The sequence below is a fragment of the Nerophis ophidion genome, linkage group LG18, assembly GCF_033978795.1.
Source record: "Nerophis ophidion isolate RoL-2023_Sa linkage group LG18, RoL_Noph_v1.0, whole genome shotgun sequence".
NCBI classification, from domain to species: Eukaryota; Metazoa; Chordata; class Actinopteri; order Syngnathiformes; family Syngnathidae; genus Nerophis; species Nerophis ophidion.
In genome coordinates, this window is record NC_084628.1 from 31355531 (window position 1) to 31376811 (window position 21281).

Here is a 21281-nt window from a genome sequence, read left to right on the forward strand (position 1 = left end):
ATGCTCCAAAACTCACCAAATTTGGCACACACATCGGTAAGGCTTGGCAAAAACACATATTAAGCAACCAAACCCCAAAAATGAAAAATGCGCGCTAGCGCCCCCTACGAAAAAAAAAAAACAGACTGCTTGTAACTTCCGTTAGGAATGTCGTAAAGACATCGAACAAAAACCTCTATGTAGGTCTGACTTAGACCTAGATTCCCCATTAGAAATGCCTATACCTAAAATCAACAGAAATTTGGCAAAAACCCATTCAAAGCAAAATTTTCGCTAAAAAATGCTATTTTTGCCCCTTTGAGCTGTAATTTGACCCCCTTAACATGCTTCAAAACTCACCAAACTTGGAAGACACATCAGGACTGGCAGAAATTGCAATCTAATGAAAAAAAAAAAAAAAAAAACTCAAAATTGCGCTTTAGCGCAATTTTTCAATAAAACACAGAAAAAACTGCTTCCAGGAAGAAAACACAGACAAAACTGCTTGTAACTTCGGGTAGGAATGCCGGAAAGACATGAAACAAAAACTTCTATGTAGGTCTCACTTAGACCTACATTTTAGTAATTGACAGCTAGCAGAAAAAATCAACAGGAAGTTGGCAATTACCCCTTCAAAATAAAAGTTTTGTCAAAACCCGTCACCTTTCTTCAAAAGTTATCTCCTCTGAGCGCGTTTGTCGTTTCGGCTTCAAACTCGCTCAGGAGAGAGTTTGGACCCTTCTGATTAAAAGTATAGATCAAAGTTGTGATAAGTTTTCAGGTTTTGATTTTACGCGCCTTCAAAGAACCCATGCGCAAATTTTCCAAAAAAATATCATTTTTACCTCTTTGAGCTGTAATTTGACCCCCTTAAAATGATTCAAAACTCACCAAACTTGGCACACACATCAGGACTGGCAACAATTGCGAGTTAATGAAAAAACCAAACCCAAAAACTCAAAATTGTGCTCTAGCGCCCCCTAGGAATACAACACAAACAATACCCTAATTTGACCCCCTTAACATGCTTCAAAACTCACCAAAGTTGACACACACGTCGGTACGGTGTCCCTCCCCAACATATTAAGCAACCAAACCCCAAAAATGAAAATTGCGCGCTAGCGCCCCCTAGCAAAAAACAAAAACAAATCGCTTGTAACTTCCGTCAGGAATGTCGTAGAGACATGAAACAAAAACCTCTGTGTAGGTCTGACATAGACCTACATTTCCAATAAAAAATGTCTATACCCAAAATCAACAGAAATCTTGCAAAAACTCATTCAAAGCAAAATTTTCGCAAAAAAATGCTATTTTTGCCTCTTTGAGCTGCAATTTGACCCCCTTAAAATGCTTCAAAACTCACCAAACTTGGCACACACATCAGGACTGGCAGAAATTGCGATCTAGTGAAAAAACCAAACCTTAAAACTCAAAATTGCGCTCTATTGCAATTTTTGAAAGAAACACAGAAAAAACTGCTCCTAGGAAGAGGAAACGGATAAAACTGCTTGTAACTTCTGGTAGGAACGTCGGACAGACATGAAACAAAAACCTCTATGTAGGTCTCACTTAGACCTACATTTTGATAGGTGGCATCTGTCGGTTAAAATCAACAGGAAGTTGGCAATTACCCCTTCAAAATAAAAGTTTTGTAAAAAGCCGTCACCTTTTTCCAGACAAAACTGCTTGTAACTTCTGTTAGGAATGTCGTAGAGACATGAAACAAAGACCTCTATGTTGGTCTGACTAAGATCGGGACTCGGGACACGGCGGCGGCGGCGGCGGCCAACGGCGGACCCGACCAACGCTGCTTGCAGCTTTAATTTGTCATTGTTACAGGCTGATTATCGTACATACCTGTATCTTTATGTATGCGTCGCCACGGCACCTGAACGGACTGTTGCAATTACCTGCATTGTCTGCTGGATAAAAAAAAATAAACCGTATAATTTGTCTAAACGCAACACTTGTTACAACCCGTTTCATCAGGTCGTTCTTTGTTTAGTTTATGAGAGTCTTTTTGGGGCGGTATAGCCCGGTTGGTAGCGTGGCCATGCCAGAAACTTGAGGGTTCCGGGTTCAATCCCAGCTTCCGCCATCCTAGTCCCTACGGTTGTGTCCTTGGGTACGACACTTTACCCACCTGCTCCCAGTGCCACCCATGCTGGTTTAAATATAACTTAACTTGGGTTTCACTATGTAAAAGCGCTTTGAGTCACTAGAGAAAAACGCAATATAAATATACTTCACTTTCTGGTATTTCTTTGGGTTCACTTCCATGTTTTGTTTGTATTCTGTCTGCAGTAGCTTTACTCTGCTTCGCAGCGCTTCCCCCTCACCTGTGTCTTGTTTGTATTGATTATCCCACCTGGTGTAAGAGCGCGATTTAAGCCCGCCTCCCTTCGTTGGTGGAATCGTTCTGTCAGGTGTGCTCTCTTTAGTAGAGGTCGTCACCTCAAAAAGGCAGAAGGCAGCTTGTGGGTTAAGGAGTGACAAAATCCAAAATAAAGAGCACTAAACATGAAGTCCACCCAAAAGACACCCTTAAACTAAGCAAGGAACGACCTGATGAAACAGGTGGTAAGAACACTCATACAAAAAGTCACAATCATGTCTGATAGAATTTAAATACGTTATGTCAAACTCTCTTAAAAAAGGAATATAATTTTGTTTTTTTTTACTGAATGAAACACCCAGAATGTACAAGCAAAGAATGTGGGATTTACAATATTTACTAGTGATGGGTTGATGAGGCTTCATGTATCGTTTCGACACATTGCAAAACTGTATTGATACTGTTTCAATACTGTCACTAAATACTGACATCTGCTGGACATTAAAAATCCCTACAGGCAACCTATGGACCGATTCAACTGACACTGATTTTATCCATTTATTCCCATCCATTTTCTACCGCTTATTCCCTTTTGGGGTTGCGGGGGGCGCTGGCGCCTATCTCAGCTACAATTGGGCTGAAGGCGGGGAACACCCTGGACAAGTCGCCACCTCATCGCAGGGCCAACATATGACCTAGCATATACAAACCAATTCATTGTATTTCATTTAGGATTATTTCATATCTTCATTTAAATAAAAATATATTTTTATCTTTTTTAGATAAAGTCAATAAATAATGTGAACATGATTGATTGAAACTTTTATTAGTAGATTGCACAGTTCAGTACATATTCCCTACAATTGACCACTAAATGGTAACGCTCGAATAAGTTTTTCAACGTGTTTAAATCGGGGTCCACGTTAATCAATTCATCGAGCTGGATTTGAACAAGTGCCCTAAGGAACTCAGCATGAACAATTACAGTCCTCCACTCTACCAACTGAGCTATCAAAGAGATTGTTTATTTCTGCTTTTTAATGTAACCAATAGGATGTTTGTGTGGGTGGGACAATTTTAGAAACTTTGAGAGAACAGGATGAAACGACAAGGAAATGAACACAAATACCTTCTTTTCCGATATATGATCAAAATATTCCCACACGGTGGAAATGATCTCCGACTATGATAAATGACAAATGACCAACGACAGAAGTGCGGCGATTCTGTTGGCAGCAGCATCTCGTTGACAGATGCGCTTCCTTATAAACACAGGTTGGCACGCATGACCGAGAATATATTTTACAATCAGGCAAAACACAGCAAACATGCATCAAAACAGCGGACAAAAACGTACAATTTGATGGAATATCACTTTTTTTTGCAGAACATTGTTGTAAAAACCTGTGTCTCAGGCTGCCTGACCTGTAAACAAAGCCCGCCCACTCTGCCTAGCGCTACTCTCCCGTCCATAGGCAAAACCCAGTAACTCAATTTTGGTCAAAACTGAGCTGATAATCATTTTTGAGTTCCTAGGTGATATGCTTTACATTAGTGTATGCGATATTGTAAATTGTTCCGGAAGTAAGCTGTTACGCGCATGGCAGGACCTAGCAACTACCACATAACCGCGTAGCTACAACAGAAAAACCTAATATCTCAAGGGACCAATCGGAACTTCTTTGTCAGTCGCCTTATTGTCTTTAATGAGACATTTGCACAAATGGGGGACAACGGTCAACCTGATTATGTGATACTATGGCACGGGGGGATATTTGGAAGATTGGCCCAGGACGTTGCAAGCACCTTCATTAAATGTATTGTTCTTGATTCTTCCCCTTGCATACTCTTTTGAGCAGATAACTGTGGAGGTCAAAATAAAAACTGGACGCACAATGGGGCCCACCCGAGATTGTGATAAAATATCTGGAGAAAGGGCACACGTTCATAAGAGCAGATTCAATCGATGGCTCAATCGACAAGAAACATCTATACGTTTGATGACTTTGTAGATCTTTGTAAGATCAGCATCAAGATAGATTGGTTTTCCTTTGTTTTCTCAAAATCAGCTACAAATGAGTTACTAGGTTTTGCCTTTGGACGGGAGTACTGTGACATACTGTAAATTACCGTGACAATTCGTATATCACTCAAAAGCAGAGACTGCAACCATTGGAATACTTCCTATAGTTCAGTGGTTCTTAACCTTGTTGGAGGTACCTAACCCCACCAGTCTCATTTGCGCATTCACCGAAACCTTCTTTAATGAAAAATAAAATGTTTTTTTTTTTTTCAAATTCAAGACAAATTTATTTGTTTTTGGTAACACTTTATTATGGGGAACATATTCTAACTAACAAAGACTTAATTTAGACTTATTTGAACACTAGGCGAACATAGTCTAAGTAATAAAGACTTAATTTAGAGCTATTTGGTTTGGGTAAGGGTCAGGGTTAGAGGATTAGGGTAATAATAAGCCCATGCCTAATAAGGCATTAATAATGACTAGTTAAAAGCCAATATGTTACTAATTTGCATGTTAATAAGCAACTAATTAATGGTGAATATGTTCCCCATACTTAAGTGTTACCGTGTTTTTTTTACTGGGGCACAAAATGAACCGTGCATCAACATCACTTTGTTCAAACAACAAAACCCAACACAGTGCATAAACTCACAACAAATTACACACCTGCAAATCAGTCAGCTGTTGCCATATCCGTAATACGCCGATAGGGAGAAGTTTGTATTTACACGATGAGACGGGTGTGTTTTGACCTCCGCCGAACCCCTGAGGCGGACTCACCGAATCCCGAGAGTTTGATCGAACCCAGGTGAAGAACCACTGCTATAGTGATTTGAAAACAGCAAATTATAATGGCGTCTACAGCTTCCATGTTAAAGGTCTAAAAATGATTATCTTTATAAGTAAGTCTAACTACTTTGCCCAGGTGTGGTCCAGAATGTAACGGGTCTTCCTGGACGGAGCCAATGAGGAATCAGTACTCTGTATACAAGCCTACAGAAGACACGAGTGTGAAAATCTGGGAAAAGGAATCACGTCTTTGATGTTGTCCACTCCCAGAATGCACTGCAGGAATCGTTCAAACCCCATCCCGAAGCCGCCGTGTGGGGCGGAGCCAAAGCGCCTTAAATCCAAATACCTGTGAAGTGTAGGAAACGTCATTTGATGTTGAACACTGACATCAGATCGTGTAAATAATGATTTATTTTACCAGCTGTAGGTGTCTTCTAGTCCCACTCTGTGAAACATGTTACCAGTTATTCACATGTGCATCATGTCATCTAGATCATTGATAAAGTTGTTGTAAAGATGTTTTAATTAGCCATCCACCGATTATCAGGGCCAATATTTGGCATTTGGACGGATATGTGTATAAGCCTTTTGTTTTGCTTTTTTAAACAACTACAACAGAATTACAGCAGCAAATACAACATATATATATACACATTATTAGTCAGCTCCTAAACCAGGGGTCGGCAACCCGCGGCTACGGAGCCGCATGCGGCTCTTTGGCAACTCTGATGCAGCTCAGCTGCATAATCGCCAACCCCCCAGACTGCAACGGGGGGATTCCGGATTTCGGTGCCTCTCCCGGACATCACCCGGGGTCAACGTTCTCCGATTTTTACTCGGACTACAACATTGAGGGCGTGCCGTAAAGGCTTTACTTTTGACGTCCTCTACAACATGTCATCACGCCCACTTTTACGCAATGTTATCTGCATGCTGACCGGACGCATGCATTTCGCTGCTTCTATTGACACGTGTACGAGATTGCAAGGCATACTGGATGATACAGGTTACACTGAAGGTTGTGATATAAACAACTTTAACACTCTCAACATAAACTCAACACAACAAATACCCACAAGCCTTTGCATCCATGATTATTCCTGACTATATTATACACCCCTGCGCCACCAACCCCGCCCACCTCAAGCGACGCACGGAGGGAGTGGTGGGGGGTGGGGGTGTGCGGGGTTTGGCTCTAGCGGGGTGTATGAGGAATAGTCATGGATGCAGAGGATTCTGGGGATTTGTTGTGTTGCGTTTATGTTGTGTTACTGTGAGAATGTTCTCCCGAAATGTGTTTGGCATTCTTGTTTGGTGTGGGTTCACAGTGTGGTGCATATTAGTAAAAGTGTTAAAGTTGTTTGTATCACAACCTTCAGTGTAACCTGTATCACCCAGTATGCCTTGCAGTCGTGTACGTGTATCAGCGGAAGCCACATACAACATGGTGCTGGTCTGGCAAGCAGTTTGGACACGTTGTAGAAGGCATCAAAGGCAATGGCTTCATAGCACGCCCTTATTATTGTTATCTGGGCGGCCATCAGCTGATATTCGCGAGAATTGTTGCGGCTCCCATTGCCTTCGTTATATTGTGAAACGGGTCAAATTGGCTCTTTGAGTGGTAAAGGTTGCCGACCCCTGTCCTAAACTAAAGTCTTAAAAAAATAAAGTACAATAAATAAATAAATCAAACAATTATTTATTTTTTGTCTTGTCCAGCTCCTCAGGCAAATCATATAGTTGATGTAGATGCCCATGTCGGCTGTTAAGATTTACTTTACAAAAGACAAATGTAGGAAACGTTATTTGTATTTGACTTTATTAAATGTATTTATATTATCATTTGGTGCTAAACTAAAGTCTTAACAAGCTGCTACGCTTCGTACTGCCTCTGTCAGTAGTCTCTGCAGCACCCAGCATTGTCCCACCCATACAACCATCTGATTGGTTACAAGCAGAGCGGTGACAGCCAATTTGCAGTGCGTATCTCTTAGACACACATAATAAAGGTGTTTGATGATAAATTAAACACAACATCAAACAATGTCACTACTGGTCCCACCTTTTCATAAAAAATAATGTTCAAAAACAACTTATCCAGATGTTTACCGGCATATAATATTCATCTTTAAATTCATTTTACTGCAAATTGCTTATCTTGATGACTAATAATTGGTATCAGGCCTTAAAAAAACACTACAAGTCGATATCTTGTTGAAATGTGACATCTTCCTTTGATTGACAATTATGAATAATGAATGAGTTCTTACTCTTCCAGACGAGCTGTCAGCAGGTGCAGCCTCTCCTCCCTCAAGGAGCCCCCACACAGCTCGCCCACTCCCGGCACCAGCAGGTCCACGGCGGCAGCCTGCAGACGAGCGCCATGGTCACACAAGCAGAGCGCCTGATTGGCCGAGGCAGCTTGGGAACCCACCGTGTGCTTGGGACGGTCCAGGTTGTCTCTGGCGTAGAAGGGCTTGAGCCGGTAGGGGTAGTCGGTAACAAAGACCGGACGCTGGCCGCAGTGTTTGACCAGGTACTTCTCCTGCTCCGTCTGAAGGTCGCAGCCCCACTGGAGTGAAGGTGGAGGTGTCATGGCGGACCACTGCAAGGACAGGAGCAAGTACGCACCTTTGTTGGGTAGATGAACGTCTGTGAGCTGCGCTGTAGGATGTCTATGGCCTCGCTGTAAGTCATCCTGAAAGTACACGCAAATCTTTCTTCAAGGGGAACTGCACCTTTCTTTATAATCATTCCCAATCCTTATGTGAGACAAGAACACACTGGTTTTATTATGCATTCTAACTCGTAAAATACGGCTAGTAAGAGGTGGCTTACAATGCAGATAATGGGAGTACACTATTGCCACCATAAAGTCCTCTAAAATTTCCACTTACATGTCGTTACCTGAGTATTAACAAGTATCAGCAATATTGTTATTTTAAGAGCGAACACAGAAGAACTACTTTTAGTAGCATTGTGATCAGAGAGAGCTAACTCACTTATGCTGCTATATTGACATATTGAGCTGCTGCATGAACTCTGAGTTGGTAAAAGTTCATTCTAGATGATAAATCATGCCTCTCACCTGGATAGTAGAAGGTTGTGGACATAAACCCACAAGTTGGTCAACTTTGACATCCAACTTAGACCCGGAAATGGCCAGAAAGACACGAAAAAACACTTTTTTTAAACTCTTAGTGAGGATGATGATGAATTGTTGTAATAAAATGGAAGATACAACCATCCCATCAGTCTTTATTCCAGTGAGAGCAGACAGTGTACAGTAAGTGTTTGTTTTATTGCACTTAGCAACACTGCTACATGATGATTAGTGTAACTCTTCTAAAACTTGTGGATCATCCTCCTTGAAAATAGAAATGTCTGGATCGTCATTTGTCCCAAAGTAGTTTTTGTTTCTCTCATCAAGTCTGCCATGATTCGTAGTCTTGTTGTTGGTGTTGAAGTTGTGATAAGTCTGTGAAATTAATACTTAAAATGATCAAAATATATAAATATTACATGTCATTATGAATGTTACTACATGTATATATATATATATATATATATATATATATATATATATATATATATATATATATATATATATATATATATATACACACACACTTACTGTGTGTATATCAAATATGTAAATATTACAAGTTATTATGAATATTACTACAATACATATATACCTGTGTGTATACAAAATATGTAAATATTACATATGAATGTTACTACATTACATATAAACTTAGTGTGTATATAAAAGATGTAAATATTACATCTTATTATGAATGTTACTAGATACTACATATATATTTAGTATACATTACATATATACTAAGTGTGTATATAAAATATACATTAAGTACATAGTGTGTATTTGTCATACAACAAACAAGTAGTAAAGTGCCAGGCTACATTACATATATACTTAGTGTGTATATAAAATATGTAAATTTTACATATTATGAATGTTACTACATTACATATATACTTAGTGTGTATATGAAATATGTAAACATTACATGTTATTTTGAATGTTACTACATTACATATATACTTAGTGTGTATATAAAATATGTAAACATTACATGTTATTTTGAATGTTACTACATTACATATATACTTGGTGTGTGTATAAAATATGTAAATATTACATGTTATGACTGTTACTACATTACATATAATCTTACCATGTGTATATCAAATATGTAAATATTACAGGTTATTATGCATGTTACAACATTACATATATACTTAGTGTGTATATAAAATATGTAAATATTACATTATTATGTTACATATATACTTAGTGTATATAAAATATGTAAACATTACATATGAATACTACTAGATATTACATATATACTTAGTGTATATAAATTATGCAAATATTACATATTATGAATGTTACTACATTACATTTATACTTAGTGTGTATATAAAATATGTTAATATGACATGCTATTATGAATGTTCGTACATGACATATACTTACATCATGTAAATATTACATGTTATAATGAATGTTACTACATTACATATATACTTACATCATGTAAATATTACATGTTATAATGAATGTTACTACATTACATATATACTTACATAATGTATATATTACATATTATTATGAATGCTACTACATTACATATAAACTTACATCATGCATATATTACATGCTATTATGAATGCTACAGCATTACATATATACTTACAATGTGTATATTAAACCCTGATAGAGGTTTTCGGATGTTTTTTAGAGTGCTTTACATGAGCGATAGAGCAATTACCATTACCTGTATTTTTAGCTGACTTTAGCTAACTTTAATTTAGGGTTTAAAATGCATAAAAAAAGGAGAGCAGTGTTCTTGTCATACATAAGTATTGTGAATGATAAACAAAATAGAAAAAATTGCAGTTACCATTTAAAAACAAATCACAGACTAAAAAAAAGACCTACACGGGGAAGCGCTCCTTCAACATGGCCTCCACAGCATCCTTTCAGCACGTCGGGACGCGGCAGGAGAAACAAAGTCAGATGATTGGACGACGGGTTGCCAGGCGGACTTGAATGAATGGAAGTGTTCTCGGGGACTCACCCTGTGTCCTGGTGTCACGTGCTTGTGGAACACATCCACGTCGTGCGCGCAGCAGGACAGCACATGCTCAGTCGTCCGCCTGAACATGTCCTCCATGACCTAAGGAGCAGCCAAGTCCATCAGATGAAGTTACTGTGTGTCATTGCACTGCCGCACCTTGACCAGGTCCTGTATGGACTGCGTGAAGGCCACCTCCGCCTCCACCATGTAGAACTCGGCCAGATGGCGACGACTCTGGGAGTTCTCGGCACGGAAAGTCGGCCCAAAAGTGTAGACTTTGGAAAATGACCTGCAGGCATAATTATGAAAGATGTCTGTGTGTGTATGTGGTTCCCTGAAGGCACCACACAATTATGATACGGGATTAGAACGAAGGAGAGAGAAAGAAAACAGAACTCTGACCCTGACATGACCTCCAGGTGGAGCTGCCCAGACACGGTAAGGTAGGTTGGAACCGAGAAGAAGTTGTGATCCTCCTTCTCTGGGCGGGAAGGCTGCAGAGAAATTAACCAGATGCAATCTTTAGCCACTTCGTTAGATACACATGCAAGGTTGTTGTAGACCACCTCATTTCAGTAAAAAACATGTACAGTAGAAAGGGGAATAATATAGCACAATTTGTGGAGGTTTACCTGACAAATGAAACGTGACAAATTTCAGGGCGCATGATCCACTTAATGTTGAACATCTTAAAAAAAAATGTTTTTCGGCAATTCCAACTTTATGCAGAGTGGCGCTTTCCATCGTTTTCAGCAGACTCTTCCTCATGCGAGATCCACCCCAGGAATGGGGCCCTTTGAATCCCTTCCCTACTACAATTCCATCCATCCATCCACGTTCTACCTCTCATTCCCTTCGGGGTCACTGGAGCCCATCTCAGCTACAATCGGGCGGAAGGCGGGGTACACCCTGGACAAAGTCACCACCTCATCGCAATTACTGCAATTTCATATCAATTAAAACGTTCATGTATATAGCCCGTAATCACAAGTGTCTCAAAGGGCTTTTAAACGTGATCTAATATTACACTATAAGCATTGTTTGTTCAAATTAAAAAAGGTATTTAAAGATCATGACTTTAAAGCAACTTATCCATCAAATTGTGAACTGTTAAAATATTTTTGGGGGTGAATAAAAACTGGCCAAATTTTTACCATAAATGAAATGTGTTTACTGTAAATAATAAACAGCTTTAAACTGTTTATTATTTACAGTAAACACAACAACCATATATTTTACGGTAAAAACTGTGGTACTGTTTGTCAATTTATATGTTGTAAAAAACACAAAACAAGTCAAATTGTCAGTTTTTTAATTTTTATTGTAAAATATAGAATTGTGTATGTAAAAATATCATAATTAATGAATAATTGTGTTTTAATGACTGACGATTTATATTCATATTGTATTCACTGTTACAAACCAACCTCTGAATAATAGTCATGGCCTTCAATAAAAACAAGTGTGATGCCCCTGCATTAAAAAGTGTAACAGCCTCATCTAGTGGACGAAATTGGTATACCACAGTTTCAACGTCAAGCAGTGGTCCCCAACCTTTTTGTATCCGCTGACTGGTCAACGCTTAATAATTTGTCCCGCGTCCCGGGTGGCGTGAAGGGTATTTTTTTTTTTTTTTTTTTCTTTGTCATGAAAAAGGGACGTTTTTGTCATGAAAATGGGAGGTTTTTGTGGTTGGTGCACTAATTGTAAGTGTATATTGTTTTTATATGTTGATTTAATAAAAAAAAAATAAAAATATATATATATATATATTTATATTTATATATATATAAATTGCCAGAAAAAGCCAATTTGCTAAATTTACCTTTAATAAATAAATAAATATATATATATATATATATATATATATATATCCATCCATCCATCCATCCATCCATCATCTTCCGCTTATCCGAGGTCGGGTCGCAGGGGCAACAGCCTAAGCAGGGAAACCCAGACTTCCCTCTCCCCAGCCACTTCGTCTAGCTCTTCCCGGGGGATCCCGAGGCGTTCCCAGGCCAGCCGGGAGACATAGTCTTCCCAACGTGTCCTGGGTCTTCCCCGTGGCCTCCTACCGGTTGGACGTGCCCTAAACACCTCCCTAGGGAGGCGTTCGGGTGGCATCCTGACCAGATGCCCGAACCACCTCATCTGGCTCCTCTCGATGTGGAGGAGCAGCGGCTTTACTTTGAGTCCCTCCCGGATGGCAGAGCTTCTCACCCTATCTCTAAGGGAGAGCCCCGCCACACGGCGGAGGAAACTCATTTTGGCCGCTTGTACCCGTGATCTTATCCTTTCGGTCATGACCCAAAGCTCATGACCATAGGTGAGGATGGGAACGTAGATCGACCGGTAAATTGAGAGCTTTGCCTTCCGGCTCAGCTCCTTCTTCACCACAACGGATCGGTACAACGTCCGCATTACTGAAGACGCCGCACCGATCCGCCTGTCGATCTCACGATCCACTCTTCCCTCACTCGTGAACAAGACTCCTAGGTACTTGAACTCCTCCACTTGGGGCAGGGTCTCCTCCCCAACCCGGAGATGGCACTCCACCCTTTTCCGGGCGAGAACCATGGACTATATATATATTTTTTTAAAATAAAAATTAATAAAAAATTCTTCTGCAGCCCGGTACCAATCGGGCCACGGCCCGGTGGTTGGGGACCACTGATTTAAAGTTAAGTTAAGGCAGTGGTTCTCAACCTTTTTTCAGTGACGTACCCCCTGTAAACATTGTTTTAATTCAAGTACCCCCTAATCAGAGCAAAGCATTTTTGGTTGAAATAAAGAGATAAAGAAGTAAAATACAGCACTATGTCATCCGTTTCTCATTTATTAAATTGTATAAAAGTGCAAAATATTGCTCATTTGTAGTGGTCTTTCTTGAACTATTTGGAAAAAAGATAAAAATAACTAAAAACTTGTTGAAAAATAAACAAGTAATTGAATTATAAATAAATATTTCTACACATAGAAGTAATCATCAACTTAAAGTGCCCTCTTTGGGGATTGTAATAGAGATCCATCTGGATTCATGAACTTAATTCCAAACATTTCTTCACAAAAAAGAAATCTTTAACATCAATATTTATGGAACATGTCCACAAAAAAATCTAGCTGTCAACAATGAATATTGCATTGTTGCATTTCTTTTCAGTTAATGAACTTACATTCATATTTTGTTAAAGTATTATTCAATAAATATATTTATAAAGGATTTTTGAATTGTTGTTATTGTTAGAATATTTAAAAAAAAATCTCACGTACCCCTTGGCATACCATCAAGTACCCTCATTTGAGAACCACTGAGTTAAGGTACCACTGGTTGTCACACACACTAAGTGTGGTGGAATTACCCTCTGCATTTGACCCATCCCCTTGTTTCACCCCCTGGGAGGAGAGGGGAGCAGTGAGCGGCAGTGGTGGCCACGCTCGGATATCCTTTTGGTGATTTAACCGCCAATTACAACCCTGGATGCTGAGTGCCGAGCAGGGAGGCAAAGGGTCCCATTTTTATAGTCTTTGGTATGTCCGATCTCAGGGCAGACACTCAAACCACAAGGCCATATTCCCGAGTTGAAAAACACAAAGTATGTTTTTAATGCCCACCTGGATCTGAAAGAGTTCCCCTGCTCCTTCACAGTCGTTGGAGGTGATGACGGGCGTGTGAACGTGCAGGAAGCCATTTTCCTGGCGAGGGGCGGGGACAGAACAGGCGTGTGAAGTGCAGCTAGGGAAAGTCTACGACCAGCGGGCTCACCTTGAAGTACGAGTGGATGGCAGACGTGGCCTCGCTCCGAATCCTCAATAGGGAGCTGAAGGCCTTGGTTCTGCTGCGAAGATGTGGGAACTGGCGGATGTACTCCAGCTTGTGTCGCCCTTTGATCTTAAAGGGGAAGTCCTGCGAGAAGAAGGAGGCATGACAAGTTCCTGTGGGCGGAGCTCGTAGTGCGCGTCCTTACCACAGGGTCACATTCTCCAACCACGCCAATGTGCTCTGCATGGAGCTCCACCGCTTGTTTCGGGTGCTGACTTTCCTGCAGGGTTCCTCGGACCTCCACTGCGCTCCCAAAAGTCAGCGACCTGCATGGAAGGCAGGAGAAAAGAAGACATTTTCCACACGTCGCCAAGACCTCACGCATCCTGAAGTCCTTACGGGTGGTCCAGTTGGGAACTGGCCACCACCTGCAGCGACTGCAGGCAGCTTCCATCGTTCACGTCCAGGAACAAGTTAGCCTTCTGCGATCTGACAGAACCAAGCCATCCCTGGAAAACAAAGTCCTTCTCATTGAGGGCCGCATTTAACAGTGAATGTGTATCTCAGGAGTCCCCAAACTTTTTGACCCGGGGGCCGTATTGGGTTAACAAAATTTGACCCGGGGCCGCGCTATCTATATATAAATACAATCTAAACTGTCTTTTCCTTAAACTGAACAAAAGTCATATGTCCACTGATGTTTAAAAACTCTACACTCGGATTATAATTTACAAACCCCGTTTCCATAATGGTGTTAGATGTAAATATAAACGGAATACAATGATTTGCAAATCCTTTTCAACCCATATTCAGTTGAATATGCTACAAAGACAACATATTTCATGTTCAAACTGAAATTTTATTCTTTTTTTTACAAATAATCATTAACTTTAGAATTTGATGCCAGCAACATGTGACAAAGAAGTTGGGAAAGGTGGCAATAAATACCGATAAAGTTGAGGAATGTTCATCAAACACTTATTTGGAACATCCAACAGGCGTGCAGGCTAATTGGGAACAGGTGGGTGCCGTGATTGGGTATAAAAACAGCTTCCCAAAAAATGCTCAGTCTTTCACAAGAAAGGATGGGGCGAGGTACACCCCTTTGTCCACAACTGCGTGAGCAAATAGTCAAACAGTTTAAGAACAACGTTTCTCAAAGTGCAATTGCAAGAAATTTAGGTATTTCAACATCTACGGTACATAATATCATCAAAAGGTTCAGAGAATCTGGAGAAACTAACATTGAACAACCGTGACCTTCGATTCCTCAGACGGCACTGTATCAAAAACCGATATCAATCTCTAAAGGATATCACCACAAGGGCTCAGGAACACTTCAGAAAACCATTGTCACTAAATACTGTTCGTCGCTACATCTGTAAGTGCAAGTTAAAGCTCTAAGAGGCAAAGCAAAAGCCATTATCAACAACATCCAGAAATGCCGCCGACTTCTCTGGGCCCGAGATCATCTAAGATGGACTGATACAAAGTGGAAAAGTGTTCTGTGGTCTGACGAGTCCACATTTCAAATTGTTTTTGGAAACATTTGGACGTTGTGTCCTCCGGAGAAAAGAGGAAAATAATCATCAAGACTGTTATAGGCGCAAGGTTCAAAAGCTAGCATCTGTGATGGTATGGGGGTGTATTGGTGCCAAAGGCATGGGTAACTTACACATCTGTGAAGGCACCATTAATGCTGAAAGGTACATACAGGTTTTGGAACAACAGATGCTGCCATCTAAGCGCCGTCTTAATCATGGACGCCACTGCTTATTTCAGCAAGACAATGCCAAGCCACATTCAGCACGTGTTACAACAGTGTGGCTTCGTAAAAAAAATAGAGCGGGTACTTTCCTGGCCCGCCTGTAGTCCAGACCTGTCTCCCATCGAAAATGTGTGGCGCATTATGAAGCGTAAAGTACGACAGTGAATGCGTATATCATTAGAGACATTCAATAGTCTTGTTAACAGTGAATGTGTTACACCATTTGCAAAGGAAAGGGTTTTTGATTTCCATGTTTTTACTTATAGATTAATAAATAACTTGCTTTGAAATCATAAGTCAAGTTGTCAGGCCGATATTAAAGTATTAATTTTGTAAAATAAAATAAAAACGGTTATTATTAACGTGTAGAACTAATGCATGAAGTACAATCACATTTGAAAAAAACGAATAATACATTTTGCCAGAAAGGGTTTTATTCCATCCTTTTACAGGCCACATAAATATTGTGGCGGGCCACAAAAAATCTATTTGGCTGACTACATCCAATGACGTGGCGGGCCAATTAATAAACAACGTGGCGTGCCATTATAAACGATGTGGGGGACACATTAAACATTGTGACAGGCCAATTAAATGATGTGGTGAGCCAGTTTGAAGACGCGATGTGACACACTAAATGATGTAGTGTGCCAATTAATAAACAACCTTAAACGATGTGGCATGCAATATTACATGATGTGGCAGGCAATTTAAATCACGTGGCATTAAACGATGTGGGGCCACATAAACGATGTCGCAGGTCACATTAAACAATACGACGGGCCACGATAAGGATGTGGCAAGCTACCTTGAACGATGTGGTGAGCTAGTTTAAAACCGTGATGTGCCACGCTAAATGATGTAGTGTGCCAGTTAATGAACGATGTGGCAGGCCACATTTAACGATGTTGCGGCCCAATTAATAAACACGCGGCAGGTCATCTTAAATGATGTGGCAGGAAATGTAAATAATGTAGTGGGCCACATTAAACGACGTGGCAAGCTACCTCAAACGATGTGGCAGGCCAACTTAACGATGTGGTGAGCCAGTTTAATATGATGTACCACACTGAATGATGTAGTGTGCCAGTTAATAAACTAAATGTCAGGCAACATTCAACAATTTGGCGGGCAACTTTAAATGATGTGGTGGGCCAATTAATAAACAATGTGGGGGGCTAAATAATAAACAATGTGGTGGGCCACGTTAAAGAACGTGATGTGCCACACTAAATTATGTGGCTTGCCAATTAATAAACGACGCGGTATGTTGATTTTAACGATCTGGTGAGCAACTTTAAATGACGTGGCAGGCTCCATTAAATGACGTGGCAGGCTCCATTAAATGATGTGGCGGGCCAATTAATAAACGATGTGGCGGGCTAATTGATAAACGATCTGGCGGGCTAATTGATAAATGACGTAGTGGGCCAATTGATAAACAACGTGGCGGGCCAATTAATAAACGATGCGGCGGGCTAATTGAAAAATGATGAGGTGGGCTAATTGATAAATGATGTGGCGGGCCAATTATTAAACAACGTGGAGGGCCAATTAATAAACAATGTTGGGGGCTAATTGATTAATGACGTGGGGGGCCAATTAATAAACAATGTGGCGGGCTAAATAATAAACAATGTGGTGGGCCACGTTAAAGAACGTGATGTGCCACACTAAATTATGTGGCTTGCCAATTAATAAACGACGCGGTATGTTGATTTTAACGATCTGGTGAGCAACTTTAAATGACGTGGCAGGCTCCATTAAATGATGTGGCAGGCTCCATTAAATGATGTGGCGGGGCAATTGATAAACGATGTGGTGGGCTAATTGATAAACGATCTGGCGGGCTAATTGATAAATGACGTGGTGGGCCAATTGATAAACAACGTGGCGGGCCAATTAATAAACGATGCGGTGGGCTAATTGAAAAATGATGTGGTGGGCTAATTGATAAATGATGTGGCGGGCCAATTATTAAACAACGTGGAGGGCCAATTAATAAACGATGTGGGGGGCTAATTGACAAATGATGTGGCGGGCCAATTAATAAACAATGTGGCGGGCTAAATAATAAACAATGTGGTGGGCCACATTGAAGAACGTGATGTGCCACGCTAAATGACGTGGCTTGCCAATTAATAAACTACGCGGTAGGCCGAATTTAACGATCTGGTGGGCAACTTTAAATGATGGGGCAGGCTCCATTAAATGATGTGGCGGGCCAATTAATAAACGATGTGGAGGGCTAATTGATAAACGATCTGGTGGGCTAATTGATAAATGACGTGGTGGGCCAATTAATAAACGAAGCGGCGGGCTAATTGAAAAATGATGTGGTGGGCTGATTGATAAATGACGTGGCGGGCCTAATTATTAAACAACGTGGAGGGCCATTAATAAACGATGTGGCAAGCCGATTAATAAATGATGTGGCGGGCCAAATGATAAACAATGTGGCGGGCCACATTGGAGATGTGGCAAGCCAAAATGATAAACAAAATGGCGATGCAAATAAAGCAATGTGGCAGGCAACTTTAAATGATGTGGCGGGCCGATTAAAAACAATATGGCGGGCCAATTGATAACGAAGTGGCGGGCTAATTGATGAACGAAGTGGCGGGCTAATTAATAAACAATGTGGCGGGCCACATTGAAGATGTGGCAGGCCAAATAATAAACGAAATGCCGATGCAACTAAAGCAACGTGGTGGGGCACCTTAAACAATTTGGGGGCCCACTTCAATAACGCCACATTATGAATGATGTGGCGGGCCACTGCATCGATGTGGCAATTTAATAACGCGATGTGCCACACTGAATGATGTGGTGTGCCAATTCATAAACGACGAGGTAGGCCACATTTAATGAGGTGGTGGGCAACTTTAAATGATGTGGCGGGCCAATTAATGAACGACGTGGCGGGCCAATAAATGTTGTGGCAGGCCAGGTCCTCCGGGGCTTGAGTTTGACACCTGTGACGTAAAATGACTGTTTGAGGAAGATATTTGAAACAAGACACATGAACGCAGCACGCTGGCTGTGAGGCATTCAGGGGAACTAGGAAATTTTATTAAATAAAGTGGAAGATTGTGTTGAAGCTGTAAATAGTTCGCGGCCAGCAGTAATAATAAGTGCAGATAAAGAGTGTTTACTTACAGAAACTTGAATGTTTTCTCCCACTGAAGACCCTGACACTGCTTCAGAAACTCTCAGCTTCTTTGTTGTTTTCGTAGAAAAATGTCTGAAAGTGAAAAGTGCTCTTCTGCAGACAGAGGCCACATCAAGCCCAGAGCATCTTAACAACATCCCGGCCTCTAAACCACTAAAAAGCACACGTGTCGCTCTCCTTTAAACGTCGAACTAAAAGTTTGCGGGACATTTATTTGTCAAATGTGAGGATTTACTCTCACTTGACATTCCCGTTTTGTGCCGCCTGCTCCGTGCTTATTACTTCCGGGTTGGTTAGAGCCTCTTCCCCATTCGTCCAATATGATCACATGGGTAAAAAACAGCCAATCAGATTTGAAGCTTTTACGTCGTGCTTTGGGCACTCATGGGAGTTGTAGTTTCCTCGCAAAATGAATAAAATTACATTTAGTAACATTTATGAGCGGTATAAAACACGGTTTTATTTTTTTACTCCGCTAATTAAATATGTTTTACATTTATGAATAAACCAGTAGTTATATTAATGTACGGTCAGGGAAGCTAAATATGTGACAAAAAGGATTTAATTAGTCTATTCCAAAGTGACAACATGCCACAATAGCTACGGAAACAAATGGAAACAATAATCTGGATTCAAGATCGTTTAAAGTATTTTTTTCAATGGCATGTAGCGTAAATGTCTGGTTTGTATTCATAACTTGGTCCACACATACCCAAGATCGTATATTAATTTATAGGTTATGGCAGAATAATTTCATAAATATTTCTCAGGAAGGCTTTAGAGGTAAAATTCTTATATTTACAGAAGGAAAACAACAACAAATTGCGCTTAGAATGTTGCAATAATGACAAATAAATGACGCCTCTGAGCGTGTGGCACACTCACTACCTGTATAGACACTGCACTAGAGCTAACTGTGCGTCAATAACAATAACGGTGCAGACACAAAAATGACGCACATTGACGAGCAATATTAGTATAATATTATATACAATATTCAATCAATCAATCAATGTTTATTCATATAGCCCTAAATCACAAGTGTCTCAAAGGGCTGCACAAACCACAACGACATCCTCGGTACAGAGCCCACATAAGGGCAAGGAAAAACTCACACCCAGTGGGACGTCGGGGACAGTGACAATGATGACGATGAGAAAACTTGGAGAGGACCGCATATGTGGGCACCCCCCCACCCCCCACCCCCCCACCCCAGGGACCGAAAGCAATGGATGTCGATATTAGTACAGTATTATATACAATATTGGTACAGTATTATATACAGTATTAGTAGTGTATTATATAGATTATTAGTACATTATTATATAGAATATTAGTACAGTATTATATACAACTATGGTACAGTATTATATAGAATATTAGTACAGTATTGAATAGAATATTGGTACAGTATTATATACAATATTAGTAGAGTGTTATAAGTATCTGTACTATTATTATTATTTTTTTTTTACACGTTTAAAACAAAAGTATAGATATTAATATTACAAGTGCTTTAAACATGCATTTGTAATATTAACAGAAAAAAAATACCACAAAAATAAAGTCTTTATTTAATGAATTACTATGATCCTCATAATAATACTGATATTGTTGTGTAAAAACATGACCTGAAGGGACAAATAAATAACTCATTTAATGACATGGGGAATGAACAAAGGTATACAAGTATTAAAACTATTGGTAACAAATGCAGAATACAAACAAATGAATAATTGGCCCTAGTGTGTGTGTGTGAATGTGAGTGTGAATGTTGTCTGTCTATCTGTGTTGGCCCTGCGATGAGGTGGCGACTTGTCCAGGGTGTACCCTGCCTTCCGCCCGATTGTAGCTGAGATAGGCGCCAGCGCCCCCCGTGACCCCGAAAGGGAATAAGCGGTAGAAAATGGATGGATGGATGGAATAATTCAGGGTGTTTACTAGTTGTACCACCTGATGGCGCTGTTATTCCACATAGACATGATGTAAAGTGGCCACCATCTTTAATGTGTTTGTTGCTGCAAGGTGGAAGATTGTTATGTCACCTCAGGAAGCAAGCAATAATAGATACTGTTCGCAACTGTTAGATACTGTTAGCCTTTTGATTGATTGATTGAGACTTTTCTTAGTAGATTGCACAGTTCAGTACATATTCCATACAATTGACCACTAAATGGTAACACCTGAATAAGTTTTTCAACTTGTTTAAGTCGGAGTCCACGTTACTCAATTCATGATTAACAATTGACCACTAAATGGTAACACCTGAATAACTTTTCAAATTGTTTAAGTCGGGGTCCACGTTAATCAATTCATGAATCGATTAACGTCTGTTGTT

At 40.2% G+C, this 21281-nt stretch overlaps 2 protein-coding genes across 2 annotated transcripts in view; both read right to left on the reverse strand.

The window, feature by feature from the left end:
- Window positions 1-2974, reverse strand: part of gab2 (GRB2-associated binding protein 2) — a 123480-nt gene extending 120506 nt beyond the window's left edge. The window contains exon 1 of the mRNA XM_061877983.1: window positions 1837-2974. The gene's annotated coding sequence lies outside the window, so the exon portion shown is untranslated. The remainder of the gene's footprint in view (window positions 1-1836) is intronic.
- A 150-nt stretch (window positions 2975-3124) lies between these two features.
- nars2 (asparaginyl-tRNA synthetase 2, mitochondrial) lies at window positions 3125-19248 on the reverse strand. The gene is made up of 14 exons (XM_061877984.1): window positions 18931-19248; window positions 14403-14512; window positions 14209-14329; window positions 14007-14147; window positions 13856-13936; window positions 10646-10737; window positions 10400-10532; window positions 10244-10342; window positions 10105-10142; window positions 7764-7830; window positions 7567-7704; window positions 7403-7500; window positions 5551-5577; window positions 3125-5478 (listed from the first exon to the last, which is right to left on the reverse strand). The coding sequence occupies exons 1-14, from the start codon at window positions 19078-19080 to the stop codon at window positions 5334-5336; spliced, it is 1440 nt and encodes a 479-aa protein (XP_061733968.1). The 5' UTR covers window positions 19081-19248; the 3' UTR covers window positions 3125-5333.
- Window positions 19249-21281: the final 2033 nt, after the last annotated feature.